Below are 20908 nucleotides of genomic sequence, written 5' to 3'. Positions count from 1 at the left end.
TCTGCACCTATGGCTAACACGACTGAAGGCAAGTCTTCGGACCAACCTTCGAAGAATACAAGTTCGACACCAGCGAAGAAGAAACGACTCCTTAGGGCTTTGAAGCTCAAGAAGGAAGGACGTTGTTTTATCTGCGAAGAAAAAGGACACATGCGTAACGAGTGCCCAAAGAAAAAGGGTACCAAGTCAAACGCAGGACCCAAGCCAAAGGCAGCTAACCAGTTGTCTTTGACAGGTACGTCAATTACTGTAATTTCTCGCCCTAGTACTTGTTCTGATTGTCTGTTCAATTCTAAGGTATTTGGCATGCATGATCTTCTCCGAGTTTATGGAGAAGTGAATGGCCATAAAATTCACATTCTTTTAGACCCTGGCAGTTCGCATAACTTTGTTAACTACAAACTTGTGCAGAAATTGAGTCTTGACACGACACTCAGCGACCATACCTATGAGGTACGTCTACCTGCGGGCAGACAAGTTTGGGATCGCAAAGTGGAGATGCTTCCAATCCAGATTCAGGACTACAAAGATACTCTGGAATGCTATATTATGCATCTGGAAAATGTAGACTTGTTATTAGGGATTGAGTGGTTTAAGACTCTTGATGTCCAGGTAGATTGGTCTAGTCATATTTTTTCTTTTCAGCATAGGGACACCAAGTATAGTATTTTAGGTGATTGTATTCATCCCTCTCAGGGACCTCTTGTAAATACAATTGATTTTGGAAATATAATGAATTCTTCTTTGTACACCGCTTTCCATTGTGTCTTGATTCCACTTTCTTCTTTTCTCATCCCTTCCATGGATGTGAATGAATTAAGTGTGTTTGAAAGCAAAGAATTACAGAAGATACTTGATTCATTTCAAGATGTATTTCCTAAGGAATTGCCATCGGGTTTACCACCTGAACGGGCAGTAGATCATCGTATTGACTTGATCCCTGGTGCTCATCCTGTGAGTATTCCACCTTATAGGATGAGCCAAGCTGAGGAAGATGAGTTGGCTAAACAACTCGAAGATTATTTGAGGATGGGCCAGATCCGTCCAAGTAAATCACCTTGGGGTGCACCTGTGTTGCTTAGGAGAAAGAAGGACAATACTTGGAGAATGTGTATAGATTACAAAAGATTGAACAAGCTAACTATTAAGAACCGTTATCCTCTCCCTAGATCAGATGACCTAATTGACCGGTTAGCAGGAGCGAAATATTTCACGAAGATAGATTTGCGTACTGGCTATCACCAGATACGTATTCATGAAAGGCATGTCGAAAGAACCGCCTTTCGGACTAGGTATGGCCATTACGAGTTTCTCGTATTACCTTTTGGGTTAACCAATGCTCCAGCCACTTTCCAGCAAATGATGAACGATCTTTTTCGTGAACATTTGGGAAAATTTGTGGTGGTGTTCCTGGATGATATTTTGATATATAGTCGTACTCTTGAGGATCATGTCAGACACCTCACGATTGTCTTATTTATTTTAAGACAGAATCGACTATATGCTAAATTGAGTAAATGTGAGTTCTTTATGACCGACATCATTTACTTGGGACACAAGATCACTAGAGATGGATTGAGCATTGACTATGACCGAGTTCAGAAGGTTTTGGACTGGCCTATACCGCGAACAGTGAAACAACTTCGTTCTTTTCTCGGTTTTGTTGTTTTTCTTAGGAAATCTGTACGGGAGTACTCTCAGCTCACACTACCGATGACCGACTTATTGAAAGGTCGTGGACGTAAGTCCAATCAGCCTATCACTTGGAATAACGATTTGGATATGGCCTTCAGACTTTTGAAAGATAAAGTCAAGGAAGCACCTATCTTAGCATTGCCTGATCCTAGTCGGCCTTATGTTCTTGAAACTGATGCCAGTGACTATGCTATTGGGGCTGCTTTATTTCAAGATGGTAGACCGGTTGCTTTTGAAAGTAAAAAGCTAGACGACACTCAATCTCGTTGGCCAACCCTTGAGAAGGAGCTTTATGCTGTGATTCATGCTCTCAAGGTTTGGAGACATTATTTATATGGCTCCAAGTTTGTGGTATTGACTGATCATCAGTCAATCAAGTATGTGTGTGATGCGGATGATTTGAGAGGCAGGAAAGCTCGTTGGGCAGAGTTAATGCAAGATTTTGATTTTGAGATCCGTTATCGGAAAGGGTCCATGAATAATATTGCAGATGCGCTTAGTCGAATTAGAGAGGTGAATACTTTGTCGTTCACCGAGATTTCTACTGACTTATTTCAGTCATTGAGAGGGCTTTGCAGGACTGATAGTTATTTTGGTCCATTTTGGCAGAAGATCCAGGACGGGAGCTCATTGATTGACCAAGACTCGGTGACTGCGCAGTCTACCATTCAGGCTGCAGGAGGTCAGTGGATGATTCGGAATGGTTTACTATTCCGTAATGACAAAATTTGTGTACCACAGATCCCGGACATTAGGTCCAAGATTCTGAGGGAGTGTCATGACGCCCTTCTGCTGGACACCCTGGGGTACACAGGACACTATCTTTAGTGAAACACACTTTTTATTAGCCGAAGATGAAAGGGTATGTAGAAGATTATGTTCTCAAGTGTCAGATTTGTCAAGCAAATAAAGCTGAACACTTTAGACAGGCTGGGTTGTTGCATCCTTTGCAAATCCCAAGTAATAAATGGGAAAGTATTTCCATGGATTTTATTACCGGATTGCCAAGAACACATCAAGGCCACGATTCTATTTGGGTTGTGGTAGATCGCTTGACAAAGATGGCTAGATTTTTACCGACCCGGAAGAATATTACAGCTACGCAATTAGCTCGGCAGTTTATCGAGCAATTGTTTAGACTGTACGGGTTACCGCAGGACATAGTCAGTGATAGGGACTCTAAGTTTACGAGTGACTTTTGGAAACTTGTTTTCGAGAAGTTGGAAACAACTTTGAATTTGAGTTCCTCAGATCATCCTCAATCTGATGGCCAGACTGAAAGAGTGAATCAGATTTTGGAGGATATGCTTCGAGCATATGTATCCAAAAGACAGAGTTCATGGGAGGATTATCTTCCTATGTTAGAATTTGCATATAACAGTACTAAGCATACGAGTACAGGGTTTAGTCCTTTCATGCTTATGTATGGTTTTCAACCAAGATCACCTGTTACAGTAGGATTCTCAGGACTTCAGCATGATGCAGCACGTAATTTTTTGCAAGATATGCAAGAAATGTTACAAGTTGCAAAGGAATCTATTAGAAGTGCTCAAGACCGAGACAGGTTTTATTCTAATAGACATCGTTCACCTAGAGAGTTCTCTGAAGGAACGATGGTGTATTTGCGAGTTCCGAAAGATTCCGAGACTTTACGGACAGGTAGATCTCCGAAATTATCCCCTAGATACTGTGGACCATTTCGTGTTACACGACGGATTGGTTCAGTTGCATATGAATTGGATTTGCCTTCTCATGTGAAAGTTCATCCTGTATTTCATGTCAATAGACTTAAGGAAGTACTGGGTGGAGCAGATCAGTTAGTTACTCCTCAAGAAATTATAGATGTCCAGGACATGACATTTGTTCCGCACGAACCTGAAAAGATTCTTGGATTTCGTGAACGAAGATTGCGTCATACGCTTATCACGGAATACAAGATCAAGTGGAAGAATCGTGTTGAGGAGGACGCTACATGGGAGACATTGACTTCTCTTCAGAGAGATTACCCTGGCTTTTTAGTGAGCTCAGGAGTGAGCTCTTAGAGGAAGGGGAGTATGTCATGTGCACAGTGGGTATCTACCGTGTGCTATACGCATGCTAGACTAGTTTCGAGGCTTGGGGAAGCTTGGAACTAGGCAGGCTGATTGACGAGCTGAGTTAGGGAAATACTAACGGGCGGGCACCCAAGTATGGACGGGCGGGCGGCTAAGTGTGGACGCCCGATGACCGGCCAAGAGCCTATAAAAGGGTGGCCAAGGTTAGTTATTGAATATAGAGAGTCTCGCGAGTTTGTGAGAGCTCTATGGTCTTGGAGCCTGGATCTAGTGCAGACGTGCACCTGCTTTGTGCAACCGAGGCCGGCAGCAATCTCGAGGCCCGCGAGGGCAGCTTCGTGGCGGTATGGGACGTCGCGAGGAGGAGATTGGTCGGTACGTCAACCTAGTTAGCTCAGCTCGTGGCTCGGTGGGGACAGCCAAGACTGTGGGCTTGCCCACGGCTGTCATGGTTGGGAGGTGAGTCAGGCCTGCACCCCCTTGCTTGTTTGTTGTTCGTTTGTTTGGAGGATTCGAGTTTCGAACCAAGATCGATCACGAGGGGATCCGTGGGGATTTGACACCACCGTTAACTTCATTTTTGCACTTTGTGCAAGCGGCAATTCAAACATACACTGTCTAAACCACAAAGGAACTGCTCCCTTGTCCTCCTCAGATTTGCTCAACTATAGAACCAAGAAAGTGGCTATTAGCAAACCGGAGAACCGACTGCGCGTTCTGATGCAATCCCTGAACTCATTCTCAATAATGCAGCAATAAAACCCGCTTCTTGAGGTCAATAATGAACTTGTCCATTCATAGGCGGCAACTTCGTAACGAGCATTGACATATAGCAACTACCTTACACTACTTTATCCACATCCAACTTTCTACCCGCAACAAAATAAGCTTCATATTGATGAATCCAAGAATTCAAAGCACTAGGATCACTTTATCATTATACTTACTAAAGTTCACCTTATCGTGAAGATGAGTTGAGACAGTCATCAGTACCACCCTTGCATCCAGAGCTGCAAGGAATTCCTCGTGTTGTGTGTCATCTTTGGTCTTCATGTGCGACCGTGCAAGCTATTGCCTCACGATCTGCCTCCATTCGAAGCTCTAGCTCTTGTATCTTCAACTCAAGTGGAGAATAGGCATGCTACGTTAATGGACAAGAAGAAAAGACTGAAAGAGGTACTGGCTTCTCCAAGACCTGGATCATAGCTGTCACAAGCGGGCACGTGTAATACAAAAAACTAGTGGCCCAAATCACAGCATACATTCAACATCCATCACAACATGAGCGTGAATCAATATATCTATCGTCACAAACACCATAACCATATACATACTGAAACCACATGAAATAATCTTGCACATGACAACACTACGGACTGAATTTGGCCACTAGTTTTCTGTATTACACGTGCCCGCTTGTGACACTGGTATCACAGCAAAGGTTTCTTTCTCTCCTTGAGAAAGGACGATTTTTGGACATAGAATTTTTCTTGGCTAATCATACAAAAGAGATAACATGAGCACTGAAGCTAAGTCTCTTGGACATGAGAGGGCACCTGTCGAGGGATATATTGGAATTGCTTATACTCCTCCTAAGCAAGAGAGGGCAAATGCAGGAGAGACTGTTGATACTGCACATATCGATCTTTTTGATATAATCTCTGAGTTGGAGCCCTTAAGGCGCCAAGTTAGAAGATACCATGATGAGACTATGCAATGGAGATATTTGAGAAAGGATCCAAATATCGAAAAAGTCTCTTGCAGCTGTGTGTGTCTGTGTGCAAGCTTCTTCCCCCATACCCAACATTGGTATCAGAGCATTAGGGTTAAGGTTTCTGATCATTAGGGTTAGGGTTTTTAAGCATTAGGGTTAGGGTTTCTGAGCATTAGGGTTAGGATTTCTTCCTGCATCCACTTAGATCTGCCGCCACTCCTTCGCCCTGCCGCCACCTTGTGCATCCCTGTGTCGCATGTATCGTACAACGCCGCTTGTCTACACTCCACCACCTCAGATCTACCGTCGCCCCTGCATCGCCCTACGTCATCCCTGTGCCTCAGATCTGCGCCGCCTGTAAGTAACTACACCATATCCACTATAGCACGACGCCGCCGCCCAGTTCAGCATCACCCGTATTGCGCCACCTTGTGTACCTACCCGTATTGCGCCGCCTTACACATGTATACACATGTACTGCTATACCCGCCGACTGTACTACTATACCTGCTTGATTGAACTGCTCCACAACACTGGTATTTTTGCAATTTTTTCAAATACTCAAAAATTGCTAAATACACTATTAATTTTGGGGCTTTTCATCATTGAGCTCAAAATTGCAACATTGGCATACATTGGCATTGATTTTGCCTGATTCGATGCGTAATTGCACTAGAAATTTGGCGATTTTGCAAAAATTAACACCATTTGCAGGTCTTTTATAGACATTTGCAAGCATTTTGGGTGTTAGAAGCAGATTCAGTTAACATTGGGGCATTTCCCCCAAATTTTTGGGGGTTACAACATTACTACTTGTTTGTACACTTGTGACAGCCATGTCTAGGAACACTAGTGATTTATTTGGAATGCTCTCCGTTGAGGATAAGTTGGATCGTACCGACTATCCTATGCAGGCATACATGATGAAACATATACTTGTTGCAAAGAATTTATAGGTTTATGTATCAGGGACTGATGTCAGTCCTATTGCACTTGCACGAGTAGCAAGTACTTCAGGAACCATTGATGCAAGTGATGATGTATCTTCAGGTGGTGCTACATCTTCTGCACCTTTGCCACCCACTCCAAAACAGCTCAAATGGGATGCCAAGGATGCTCAAGCACATGCTTTGATTGCCCTTTCATGCAAAAGGCAGGTTTTACTGCACATTTGTTCATGCACTTCTTCTAAGGGTGCATGGGATGTACTTGCTTCTTTGTATCAGGTTCACAATGAGGCTCGTGTTGCCTATCTTCGCAAGAAGATCGAATCTGAGCATATGGATGAGGGTGATTCAATGGACAAGTTCCTTACCCGCATCAAGGATTTGCAAGAGCAGCTCATCAACATTGATGAGGTCAATCCAAATGGTTCACTTGCATCTACAGTGCTTCAGGGTTTGCCAAAATCCTATCAAGGTTTCTTTACTGCTCTTCGTCTACTCATTAAGGGTAATCCAAACTTGTATACCTTTGATGAGTTGGTGACTCTCTTATTGCAAGAGCAGCAGTCTCGTTCTAATAGGACCACTATGCTTTCTGCTCAGCACGCATTTGGTGCCTTTGATCGAAACAAAGGTAAATTTGGGGCTGCATCTAGTGGTAAACCTAAGAGAAAACCACATGCCCATTCAGATTCTACCTCGTCTAAAGAGAGTGACAATAAGAAAAAGAAGAGATGCAACTATTGCAGAAAACCTGGCCATCTTATTGAGGAATGTAGAAAGCGCATTGAGAGTAAAAAGAAAAAGAAGCAACAAGGTTTGGCTTTTACTGTGGACACTAAAGAAGAGGCTAACTTTGCTCATGAGGGATATGCATCAGTGGTTACATGCAATTTGCCTGCTTCTTGTATGTCTATCTCAACTGGAGATTGCTACTTTGACAGTGGTGCCTCTAAGCACATCACTTCTTGCAAAGATCTATTTGCAAATTTGCAGGATTCACCTGCAGCAGGTGGCATAGTTATGTGTGCCAATGATGCCTCTTACTCCATCAAAGGCATTGGCAATGTGGAGCTAACAGCATGTAATGGGGATAGTTTCTCTTTGTACACTTTATATGTACCAGGCATTAAGAAGAATCTCATTTCTGTTTCAGCCCTTGCATTATCTAGGTTTGAGGTTCAATTTTTTGACCATTGTTGCTCAGTGTATGACAACAAAGATTCAGCTTCTCTTATGCTTTTTGGGACATTATGCAATGGCTTGTATAAGCTTGATATGTATGACAGGAGTACTTATTCTCATGATGCTATGCTTGCATCCATCTCTCGTGTGTTGAGTGACGCTGAATTATGGCATGCTCAGTTTGGTCACTTGAATTTCCCATCTCTTGTACGTTTGTAGAAACAAGGTATGGTGCATGAGCTTTCTCCTATGCAGGTTCCCTTCAAGCATGTATGTGAGGGATGCATTCTTGGAAAGATGCACAAGAATTCCTTTCATAAAGATGGTGCTATGATGGCTGTCCGTCCATTACAGCTCATTCATAGTGATCTTTGTGGCCCCATGACAGCTCCATCTTTTGGAGGACACTTGTACTTCATCACGTTCATTGATGACTACACTCGGTTTTGTTAGATGTATGGTTTAAAAATGAGTCACGTGCCTTTGCAGCTTTCAGAGACTTCCGTCCCATGGCTGAAAATGCTTGTGGACACGAGCTTGTCACATTGCGTATGGATCGAGGGGGGGAATATTTGTCAAAGGAGTTCACAGCTTACATGCAGTTACATGGTATTTCTCATCAGTGTACTATCCCCTATACTCCTCAGCAAAATGGAGTTGCAGAGACGTAATCGTACACTTATGGAGATGGCACATTGCATGCTCAAGAGCAAGGATCTACCCATTAAATTTTGGCTTGAGGCGGTTGTGTGTGCCAATTATGTGCTTAACCGTTGCCCCATTAAAGCCTTGAAATCTATGACTGCCTATGAGGCTTGGAATGGCAGGATTCCAGTGGTGACTCATATGAGAGTCTTTGGGTGTTTGACATATATGCATGTGCCCACACAGCAAAGACATAAGCTTGATGCAAAGGCAATCAAATGCATTTTCATTGGTTATAGTATTGAGAGTAAGGGATACAGACTCTATGTGCCTAATACAGGCAAGATCATTGTGTCAAGAGATGTTATCTTTGATGAATATGCATCTCAACCACTTGTCTCATGTACCAGACAACCATCTATTGGGCCGGAAGATGTGTTTGATACTTTGTTGCCTTTATTCAATTCAAATGTGGATAATGTAGAGCTAGTTTCAGCTCATTTACAGCCACCTACGCCTGCTGAAAACCAGCAAAATCAACAGCTGAACTTGCCCCAAATTGATCCTGAAATGCCTCAGATTGATCAGGATACCTCGGGTGATGCATTGGCAGAGGAAGATGTACTCGGCCTCAGTAGTAGAAAGTGCTACTATCCTCTGGAGTCTAGAGCACCAAGAAACAGCACCACCTGCAAGAGTATAGATGTACCCACTAGTAGACTTGCGGGTATCAGAATCACCTGCCATGTCTGAATCACAATAACCCTGCACCTCAAGTGGACCTTTACCATACATAAGGCATTTCTTCTGTGTCCCCTTCAAGTACCTCAAAATAGACTTTATAGCATCCCAATGTGCTTTGCCAGGGTTGGACATAAAACGACTGACTACTCCCACTGAATGAGCAATGTCTGGCCGTGTAGCAACCATAGCATACATAAGAGATCCACAAGCAGAAGCATAAGGGATCCCACGCATAGTACTGGCTGCATCATCATCTTTTGGGCAATCATCCTTGGATAGTTTAACATAGGGCTGCAATGGAGCACCCAAAGGCTTAGAATCAGCCATGTTAAATCTATCAAGGACTTTCTGGATATACTTCTCCTGTGAGAGGAAAAGCAACTTCTGTGCTCTGTCCCGTCTAATCCGAAGACCCAAAATATGTTCAGCTGAACCCAAGTCCTTCATAGCAAAAGCTGACTTCAGCTGGTCCTTAAGAGCTTCCAAAATGCTCTTATTCTTCCCTGCAAGAAGCATGTCATCAACATACAGCACAAGTATCACTGGGCTGCCATCTGCATCAGTTTTAGTATACAAGCAATGATCTGCATGGCTACGATTAAACTTTTGGTTAAGCATGAAAGCATCAAACTTTTTGTACCACTGCCTCGGGGCTTGTTTCAGCCCATAGAGACTACGCTTCAGCTTACAAACCAGATGTTCTTTGCCAGGAATGACAAAGCCTTCAGGCTGCTTCATATACAGCTCTTCATCTAAATCACCATGTAAGAAAGCTGTCTTTACATCCATCTGATACAGTTCTAAATCCAAAACAGCAGTGAGAGCAAACAAAACACGAAGGGTGGTCATTTTGACCACAGGAGAGAAGACCTCCTGAAAATCAATCCCTTCCTTCTGAGCATAGCCCTTAGCAACAAGGCGGGCTTTATACTTAGGCTGGCCGTCAACTGTCTTGACTTTGTACACCCACTTGTTAGGAATAGCCTTCCTTCCTTTGGGCAACTCAACCAAGTCCCAAGTGTCATTTGCATGTAGAGACTTAATCTCCTCCTGCATAGCATGCTCCCACTTGTTTCGGAGTTCACAAGACTTAGCCTCTTTGAAAGTAAGAGGCTCACCCTCATCTGTAAGCAAAACATGTTGCAAAGAGGGATCAAAACGCTGAGGTTCCCTCCGAAAGCGAGTAGACCTCCGTACCCAATGATCATTGGCTGGTTGGGGGTCAATATCGGGAGGAATCATAATTTCAGCATCAAAAGGCTGCGGGTTTTCACGAACAGCCTGATTTTCAGCATATAGGGGTTGCTGCCCTACACCTCCAGGAGCATGAAGCGGCTGTCCAACCTCTTCTGGCTCAAATATCACGGACTCATTATCTTCAGCCCTTTGTGAAGCATCCTGGGGCTCATTTTCAGCATCAATGGGTGGCTGCCCTTGCTGAAATTTGACCTTTTTCTGATCACCATGAGAGGCACAAACATTACGGAGCAGCTTTGCCTCATAAAATACAACATCCCGGCTGCGAACCACTTTGTTGGTTGATGGCAACCACACACGGTAGCCCATCTCACCTTCATCACCGTAGCCAACGAAGGTGCCCTTCTCGGACTTAGCATCAAGCTTGTTCCGGTCTTCCTTGCGGATATGCACATATGCATCACAACCAAAGATGCGTAAGTGGGCATATGAGGACGGTTTGCCAGACCAAACCTCCTCAGGGATTCCACCTTTCAAAGCTGTGTGTGGAGATCGATTGCAAACATGAACTGCAGTTTTCAAGGCTTCTCCCCAAAAATCCTGAGAGAGATTAGCTGTGGACAGCATGCATCGAATTCTTTCACACAGTGTACGATTATACCTTTCAGCCACACCATTTGAAGAGGGGCTATAGGGGGGTGTAAGTTCCCTCTTAATGCCATTATCATCACAAAATTTCTGAAATTTAGTACTAACAAACTCACCCCCATTGTCAGTGCGTAAGCATTTAATCTTCACTCCTGTTTGAGTATGAACAAATGCATAAAACTTTTGAAATGCAACAAAAGCATCATCCTTAGATTTCAACAAAGTGATCCATACTTTTCGTGAGTGATCATCCACAAAAGACACAAAGTACTTTGAACCACCTTTAGATTTAATGGGCATGCTGCACACATCAGAGTGGACCAAGTCCAACTTTTCAGCCTTGCGAGAGGTACGAGAGGAGTAAGAACTCCTATTCTGTTTCCCATACAAGCAATCATTACAAAAATCAAGCTTGCTTCCTTTTGCATCAAATTTGTTCAAAGAGGACAAAATGGAGAGACCCTTTTGGCTCATGTGGCCAAGTCTCTTATGCCAAAGCTCCATGTGGGAGCGTACCTCTGCAAAAGCAATAAACTTACCAGACAAAGCCTGACCATGAAGGCTATATAATGTTCCTTTCTTGCATCCTTTTGAAATCAGCCTTGTGCCTTTGGTCAATTTCCATGTGCCATTTCCAAATATGACCGTGTATCCCAAGGCATCAAGCTGGCCCACAGACAGGAGACTGGTTTTCAAACCAGGCACATACCTCACATTTGGCAGCACAAACTCACTACCATCCTGCAAAGTCAAATTCACGGTGCCCATACCTTCAATATTGCAAGCATGATCATTCCCCAAGAACACCTTTCCTCGGGAGCCTGCAGTGAAAGTTGCAAAACACTCCTTGATAGGAGTTACATGAAAAGAGGCACCCGTGTCAATAATCCAAGTCTGTGAAAGCACATCAGATTCATACATCAAGGCATGAATAACATCTGGTTCTGTGACATGCAAGTTATGAACATCAAGTGCATTAGCAGAAAAAACACATAGCACATTATCTGAGTCAGACAGTTCCTCTATGACAACACCAGAGGCCACATTGGCCTTGCTCTTGTCCTTTTCGAACTCTTCTGCTTTGCTGGAATTACTCTCTTTTTCCTTCTTTTTGTCATTTGAATGACTGGATTTCTTCTTCCGGTCTTGCTCCATCTTGTAAAACTTGCAATCTGGCTTCTTGTGGCCTTTACGACCACACTGGTAGCATGTAACATCAGATTGCTGGCCCTTGCTCTTGCTTCTACCCTTTGAATTGGTAGTAGTATTTCCCCGCTTGGTCGTCCTCCCTCGTGAGACATTTGCAGAACCGCTAGTCTCTGAGGTCTTCCTCCGGATATCTTCATTGAGAATAGCACCCCTGACTCCATCAAAAGTTAGGTTGGGATTTGTCCCAAGTGACACCACAAGTGTTTCCCAAGAGTCAGGCAAAGTAGTGAGCAAAAAGATAGCTTTCAACTTATCATCAAAAGCAGGCAATCCAGAATCCTGCATCTGATTAAGCACCCCTGTGAAAGTAGTAATATGCTCTACTGCATTCTTAGAATCATCAAGTTGCATATTCATGAGTTTCCTGATGAGATGTACCTGGTTCACTGGCGTGGTGATCTCATAGGTGCTTCTCAGCTTCTCCCAAACGGCATAGGCTGTTGTCAGCCCTTTGAGGTCTACAAGAACCTCATCAGCAACAGCCATCTGGAGATAGGCAACGGCCTTTCTGTTCAGGATTCCCCATTCATCATCTGTCATAGCAGCGGGTTTGAACTGCTCAAGTGCAGTATCACATTCCCGCAGATAGAGGATATTCTGAATCCTCACCTTCCAAAGATCAAAACCAGTGCCTGCAAACTTCTTAATCTCTAGTAGACCCTTAAGATCACTTGTAGACGCCATGACTTATCAAACTGACACTTCAGAAAGTAAGTAATAGCAAGATGTTATGTACCAGATATGGGTTGACTTGTAGGATGCTTGTAGATTGATGAAACAACTTCAAGTGAAGGTGACGGCGGAAGAGAATCACCGGATGTCGATGTAAACCCGCCGAGGGGCAGAATGCTTGCTGTCTTTGGTGTTGCTCGTAGATCCTGTCTGCTGGAGGCAAAGTCGGCTGCTGCTAGTGGCCGTGGGACTGCTGGCTGCAGCCCGGACTGCTTGCTGGTGGCCTTGGGGCTGCTGGCTGCAGCGTTGGCTGCTGCTGGTGGTCGTGGGGCTGCTGGCTGCAGCCCTAGCTGCTGCTGGTAGTCGTGGGGCTGCTGGCAGCAGCGTTAGCTGCTGCTGATGGCAGCCGTACAGCAGGCAGAGAACAAGGCAACAAAAACGCTGCTGATTGCAGCAGCGCAGCACCAGAAACACAGCACAGGGGCAGCAATGGAGAGGAAAAACGCAGCAAAGGGGGCAGCAAGGGAGAGGAAAAACGCAGCAGAAGGGTAGCAGGGGTGGAGCAGAAAACGCAGGAGAAAGGGAAAGCAAGGAAAAACCACAAAAGAGGCTCCTGCGTTAAAAAGAAAAGAGCAGCACTCTAGAAAAAAAACGCACCATCTTGATGATAGAAGGGAGGTGTTTGACGATCCCATAGTCAAGTGGTGGAAGACACCTCTAACTCCATAGCTTCTGCATACAGCTTCCCTCCATAGCTCTGATACCAGTTGTTGGAGGAGAATGACTCAAACACAAGAGCCTTAGCCAAGGAAGTGCAGAGGAGATAGAGAAGAGTGAGAGTGAGAGAGAGAGAGAGAACTCACACAATGCTCAAGAATATCTTGAATGTCTTATTGAGGCTCAAGGGAGACCTCGTATTTATAGTGATACAAGGGTATGGGCGGGCGCCCAACTTATGGGGCGCCCGGCAGACCAAATACAAAGAATGCCGTTACAAGGCCCAAATGGGGGCCAAATGTACAAGTAAATATATGGCCGCGAAGCTCTCGAAAAGAGCTACGCGATGATCAAGGTCCGGAGGCGAAACTGGAACTTTATACCCAACAAGATTGTCATGTGCATGATAAATGCCATGGACATTCTCGGGTGCTGATCCAGAAGAGGCAGCCAGATAAAGAGTATGAACCAGGTAGAACCAGGATGATAGAGCACAGAGCACTTTAGGCAGTGTAGACTGGAGAAAGGAGTGGAGAGCTAACTGAAGATCAGATGGCTGTCGGTTGCAGGTCGGGTGTTGCTAGCTGCACACAAGGCTGTCGGCTGCTCACAGTACTGGTCGGCTGAACCAAAGGACAGGGGCAGCAGCCGGCCACGTTCAATCAAATGATGGACAAGATTTTCAAAAAGCATAGACATCTTATTGATGATATCATTGTGTTTTCCAAAGATGAACAACACCGCGAGCACTTGGCTATTGTGTTCGAAGAGCTTCGTAGTCACAAGCTCTACATAAATGGTAAGAGTGAATTTTTCTTATCAAAAATTCACTATCTTGGACACATTGTACCAAAGGATGGTGTATGCATGGACCCGGTCAAATTGCAGGCAATCAAGGATTAGCCAGAGTTGCGTACGATACACGAAATTCAAAGTTTTTTGGGATTATGCTCGTATTGCCAACACTTCATTAAGCACTTTACTGAAATTGCTTCGCCATTACATGATCTCACCAAGAAAAAGATAATTTTTTCATAAGGTGATGTACAAAAGAAGGCTTTTCATGGTTTAAAACAAGCCATCATGTCTAGACCGGTTTTGATTGTGCCAAATTTGCACAAACCATTCTCTATTCAATGCGATGCTTCTGGAAAAAATATTGATGTCTTATTAAACCAAGAAGAACATATTGCATACGAAAGCCATCGATTGCAACATGCAGAACTTCACTTACAAGTTTATGAGAAAGAGCTTCTAGCAATCAGTCATGCTCTCACGATATGAAAGCATTATTTGTTGTGAGCTGAATTTACTATTAAGACGAATCATCAAAGTCTTCGATACTTTCTTACTCAAACTGAAAAGCATATGAGATGAATAAGTTTCCTCTCTATGTTTCATTTTCAGATTCTTCACACTCCCGAAAAGAAGAATGTAGTAGCTAATAAGCTTTCCCTAAGGGCTAAGTTCATGCCATTACTGTGACCTATCATCAAGGCCTCTCAAATATGCGAGATACTTATCAGACAGATGATTTTCAACATATATGGACTGATTTTCAGCAGGGTAATTCAGTCCCGAATTATTCCATACGTGATGGGTATTTGATGATGCACAACCGCCTTTGTGTGCATAAAAACTTAAGGCAAAATGTGTTGGAAAAATATCATGTACCACCTTATGCAAGACAGAGACATTCTTACCACTACTCAAGCTTTAGAAAAGTATTTCTTTTGGCCTCACATGCGTAAAGACATTGATGATTATGTTCGACAGCATTTGGTTTGTTGGTCATGTCCATCCGGCCCTTCCCGGCTGGCTCAGGTGTGAACCCAGCTTACTCACGGGCACTTTTTCCCTGTGGCTTGACACAGATTTTTCCCCCGTGTCAACACACTTATGTGTGTTGAGCACCTTGCCCTAGGCTTTTATGTACTCATTGCACTTTCTACCTTATTCTAGCCAACTGCCTCCCTTAGCACATATATAAGCATAAATCACAATTTAACATAAAAGTCATATTCATCATTGTTTCATCATGACATGTAGTAGAGCATAAGCAGAAGGGCTAAGGATCAACCCATAGGCTGACCACAAGTCCTAAAGCATATACAAGCATCAATGACCTTTTTGTACCATAGTAATACAAGAAAACTTGAACACTAATCTCTCTTCTTCTCTCTTCTTTGTATCTTAATCATATGATAATTAGCATCAATGTTCTTAAGTATGCTTAGGGCTATGGATCAATACAACAAGGCTTTCACACATGCAACAAATACATGAGTACATGTATATACGTGTACGTGTATACATCAATCACTAGGGACACAGGGGACGAGAGGCTGGGACGCAAGACAAAAACGAGGACGGACGGACGTCCCTCTTGGAGACATCTCTCACAAGGGACGGGGAGCTCCGAGCCGGGACGATGTGGCACGGTTTCTGTGCGGGACGACAGCTAGCCGTTGTGCATTCCAACAATCAGTTTTGTCACCGTTTTCTAGCCGTTTGAGGAGCGCCGTCTAGGGGACATGTTTAGGCCATTTTAGCCCATGGTCACAAGGACCCATAGTGGCCCTCTTGCCTTAGCCCTTGGCCCTTGCCTCTTCTCTTGAGTCTTGCGGCTTACCGCTCTCTTCCCTATCTTGCAGTGGCCCTCTTGCCTTAGCCCTTGGTCCTTGCCTCTTCTCTTGAGTCTTGCGGCTTGCCTCTCTCTTCCCTCTCTTCCCTATATAAGAACAAGCACACACACACACCTTAAGCCTTCAAAGAAGTTCAAGTCTCTTCAGTCTTTGCTCAAGCCTCAAGCCTCAAGCCTCAAGCCTCAAGCTTCAAGCGGCGAGCCACACACAAGCACTCTAGTCTCTCTCCCTCAAGCCTCACACAAGCACACTCGTCTCTACTCTCTAGTCTCTCTCCCTCAAGCCTCTTCCAACTTCCAAGCCTCTCACACAAGCACTCTAGTCTCTACTCTCTACTATCTAGTCTCTCTCCTTCAAGCCCCTTCCAACTTCCAAGCCTCACACAAGCACTCGTCTCTAGTCTTGCTCCCTCAAGGCTCTCCCTCTCTCAAGCCATCTTCAACCATGGCATCCTCCTCACGTGCCGAGGCTTCCCGTAGAAGAACGATGGGATGGACATGGTGGAAAGAGGTTAACTACACCCCATCCGCTCATGAAGGCGGTTCTCAGCCATGGGCATGCAAGCTTTGTCCGTACCAACGAATGGGTGGTACCGACAAAGTGCGAGTCCACCTCTTGCATGAGAGTGGGCATGAGGTGCGGTTTTGCACAAATGTCACACCCAAAAAGAGACCAGAACTTCTTGACAAGCTTGCTGTCTACGAGACGATCGAGGCGGCAAGGACCACCACAAGTGGCCGTGGATCCTGCGACGATGAGGAGAGGAACTCAACCCTCTACGATGGAGTCATGTGGTGGATCGGAATCATGCATGGCATCACCTTTACCATCGAGTCAGAATGTTGCTCCATCCATCACGCTGGCACCCTCCATCTCCACAGCCTCTCAACCCTTGCGCAGCCCACAACGACAATCTACACTTGGAGAAATTGAAACCCCAAGTTGAAGGAGGTGGTCGATATGGTGGTGACCTCCTTCTTCTTCCACGACCACATTGCCTTTCAAGCGGCTAGGTAAGTGCGATCGATCATCGCCAATTCATCATTCATGTTTTCATCATACTAGTCCCCTTCTCATTAGTAAATTGCTTTCTTGAATAGGTCGAAATACTTCAAGGCCATGGTTAAGAAGATTAGGGAGTATGACTCAACCTATACGTCCCTCTCATCTAAGAGCTTGGGCACTACATTGCTCGAGAAGGAGAAGCGCATTGTAGGGCAAGCGACCAACAACACAAAGCGACAATGGGGGAGGAACAGAGTCTCCCTCATTGTGGATGAATGGAGCGACACCCGCAAGAGGAGTATTCATGGCGTGGTTGCATATTTCCACGGAGAGATGTACTTCATCTCATCTCATTATGCATCCGGTATCGGGGAGAGCGCGGATGTGCTTGCAACTCGCAAACTCGTCAAGTTTTAGATGAGTTTCCTTGGCCATTGGGACACGATTCACCTATGTATGTATATCTATGTGCTTGACGAGCTAATTGCATTCTAAAAACAATTTAGAGCATCAAATACTTGTTTGAGAATAATCACTTCCAACCAAGTATTGGCACTTACACATAAAGCTAAAAAAATCTTTAATTTTTAGTTTATCTAGCAAGATATAAAATGCATTCGATTGAGAGAATCAAATCAATCTCTCTCTCTCTCTCTCTCTCTCTCTCTCTCTCTCTCTCTCTCTCTCTCACACACACACACACACACACACACGAGTACAATTTTTTTTTCTAGAGAGGGGATCTGTGTGCAGGCGCACATGTACATTCCTCTATCCATCCTAGAGAGAGAGAGAGAGAGAGAGAGAGAGAGAGAAATAAAACAACAAAAGAGACAAAGGTACTAACCTCCATTTGAGATGACAAACCACGGGTTCCATGAAGTACACGTACGGCCTCTAGAGCATCCCCTCCATTAAACTTTTGCTCATTAAACCCCCCAACCGAACCCCTTCCTCCCATTGTACTAGAAAAGCATGAACCCATCTTCTCTTTCTGGCAAAGCTACAACTTAAGTTCTTCCACATAAACTTTAAAAGAGCACATAAGATGCAAACCAAATCTTCCAGCAACAGCAACAGCAACAGGTCTGAGGAGAAGAAGATGCCAATATAAGAGGCTTCCAGAAATAGAACTGAACTTTTGATGATCAAATAGATGGCAATACCGACAATTATCAACTGAAGCTTTTGGAGAGCATTGAACTTGTTCCAGGCAAAGTCTAAAATATCAGCAATACGCGGAGATCAAATGTATGAAACCAATGCTTAAAGTTTTCCCTGCAAAGAAGCCAATGACTGAAGAGAATGAGAGGAATGACTTATAGAGGTTGAAAAAGATGCGCTGCAAAGATAACAAAGCCCTAGCTTGTGTGGGCCTTCAATGACTTCACGACACATTTATACTCCTTTCAGGAATGCTCCTAGAATGAAAATTTGGATTGATTGTAAACTTTTAAAAGAAAGATGCCAATATAGGATAAATAGCTGCGCAATGTCATCAGATTCATTTAAACATTGGGAAACAAAGATCTAAATCATAGGACCTGTAGGTGCAGGATGGCAAAAGCACATAGACCTGGCAATAATGACAACAAAAGCCATGATAATAGAGAGCAAACATCTCTCTATTTGTGATGGGGATGCAAGTATCATGTCGCCATCAATGCCCAGGCCACGATCTATGACAAAGCAAAGAAGACATTTAGCTATTTACCAGGAGATGATTGCACCTGGATTATGTGGAGACGATGCAAAGCAAAGCAATGGGGCCGACTACACATGGAACATGTCAAATAGATGTGTAGATGCTGGGACCATGAGCAAAGCAAACATCTAGCTATTCGCAACGGGGCTGACGACACATAGATAATGTGATCTCATGCATTGATTCTTGCGTCACGATCTATGACGATGCATAGCAAACAATTTTACAAATCGTGTTAAATAGATGAGGCTGTGAGCGATGCAAAAATGTAGCTACTTGCAATGGGGATGATGAGGTTATACAATATACTCCAGCAACATGAATGAAAAAAAAATATGTGCATTTTCCAACCTTTGCAGAAAAGCAAGAGGCAAGATTGCAAAGCATCAAAAGCAAAGAGAGGGAAGCGAGTACCTGCACTGGCAAGTCCCAACGAAGAGAGGTGAGCAAAGCTGCACTAAGAACTGCGAGGGGAAGGTTATAAAGACAGGTTCATATACCCTGTTTACTGTTGCATGTGAAGTAACCGTGCTGCAGCTGCAGACCCCGTCGCCGTTGTGCTGATCATGAGCAAAAAAAGAGAACGCTTTGTCAAAAGGAAAGAGGGAGAAGGCTGCAGCCTCCTGCAGGCCATGCCAGTCAGGCGTGGCGACTCTGGCAACGCTGAAGAAAAATAAATTGACCTAGCCCAGGCCCCAGACTAGACTACGTGCCCTGGTAAGAAGAACTAACCCTTTCAATGACCTGACCTTACCTACCTAGATTGGAGTATGTGTCAAGATATATGCCTTCATCACTTTAGAAAAGACAAAAGACACGTGTGTGTGTTTTTTTTTTTTGACATGCTCATCACAATTGCATAACTACACACGAGTCAGGGGTGTGTTCACATATGCTAGCCTTCACATCTGCATTGGAATCTTGGGTAGCCTCCAAATACATATGGGCCTACTTCTCCCTTTGTCACCTAGTAGTTGTCTCTCATAGTGGGCGAAGGCCAATTTTGGGGTTGTGTTATGGTGCCTTTACAATCAACGATAGGCCATTGTCTCTCCCAATCGGCTAGTCAAATGAGCAATTTTTGAGCGGGCAGACACTGTTTCACACAACTATGGATGAACACACTATAGGGACAACTTGGCTATACAAGTTTGGAGCGGAATTCAGCCTAGTTGAAATGTAAGAGCCAATCAATGCCCAAAACTTGGTTATACAAGTGTGGAGAAGAATTCAGCCTAGTTGAAATGTAAGAGCTAGTCAATGCCCAACCATTATACATTTTGCTTAACTCTATCATATGCACTAAGCATGCTTCATGAGAATTTGAAAAAGTTGAGCGTGCATCTTTGGATTTTCACATGCATGTGAGATATTAATGTCTGTATTGCTTAGATTATGGCAGTCATTCATATGGTGAAGGCAAAATTGATGCCTGTACTACTTAGATTATGGCACTTTTGACAATTTGGCTTCATCATACATATGGTGTAAAGCCACCAACTAGCTTCACAATGCTTCAATAAAAAAGGTCATGGAACATTTATAGACCTTCCTTGCTCAACAAGCATCTTCATCCACCACAATGCATCTCATGGCAAGTGAGGTAAGACTATACACATCCCAACTTTTCTTGGACATGATAAATAATCTCCCCCATATTCATATATGGCTCATGGCGAAGCAACATAAGATTGTAATGGCCTAGCTTCTCTTGGACATGACTATGCTAACTCTCTACTTCTATGCGATTCCGCCACTTTGAGAGAGTGTTCGGCTACTTGGGGTTGCTCCATTAACTCATAATTATCTCATTTTAGCTTGAGGATCTCCTCCTAGAGGCAGGAAACCCATTTAGTCTAGAATGTGGTGGGAGACTCCTTTAGTGAAGAAATTGTGCACACAAATGAAAGCTTATCGCCCTCGTTCATGGTGCTCCCTAATGTGCTAGTGTTTGCATCATAGCAACGCCCTCCTACTAGGGGGGGAAATGAGAGAGAGAGAGAGAGAGAGAGAGAGAGAGAGAGAGAAAGAGAGATTCTCACTGAAAAGCATCTTAAATAAAAGGGTCTCTCCTCCCTCTAAGTATAGTCTACTTATAAACAAACAATAAGGAACCCCTCCCCCCACCT

General features: G+C 44.0%; 1 protein-coding gene across 3 annotated transcripts in view; it reads right to left on the bottom strand.

Moving 5' to 3' along the window:
* Positions 1-19544, bottom strand: part of LOC147605992 (protein BONZAI 1-like) — a 49713-nt gene extending 30169 nt beyond the window's left edge. Inside the window, exons 1-3 of one of the 3 annotated variants that reach the window (XM_086792377.1) lie at positions 19194-19540; positions 18245-18352; positions 17922-18162 (exon numbers count right to left, since the gene is read on the bottom strand). In XM_086792377.1, coding sequence (XP_086648503.1) covers positions 17922-18059 — 138 coding nt within the window. In that variant the 5' untranslated portion in view covers positions 18060-18162; positions 18245-18352; positions 19194-19540. Of the gene's footprint in view, positions 1-17921; positions 18353-19130; positions 19150-19193 lie in introns of those variants that run through there. The other 2 variants (XM_086792378.1, XR_015265014.1) reach the window with 2 other exon arrangements.
* Between the last annotated feature and the right edge of the window lie 1364 nt (positions 19545-20908).

The sequence above is a fragment of the Cibotium barometz genome, chromosome 58 (assembly GCF_041138505.1).
Source record: "Cibotium barometz isolate CiBa-2024 chromosome 58, ASM4113850v1, whole genome shotgun sequence".
Taxonomy (NCBI): domain Eukaryota; kingdom Viridiplantae; phylum Streptophyta; class Polypodiopsida; order Cyatheales; family Cibotiaceae; genus Cibotium; species Cibotium barometz.
The sequence above is the reverse complement of the archived record's forward strand: the minus strand, read 5'-3'. Positions and strand labels throughout refer to the sequence as shown.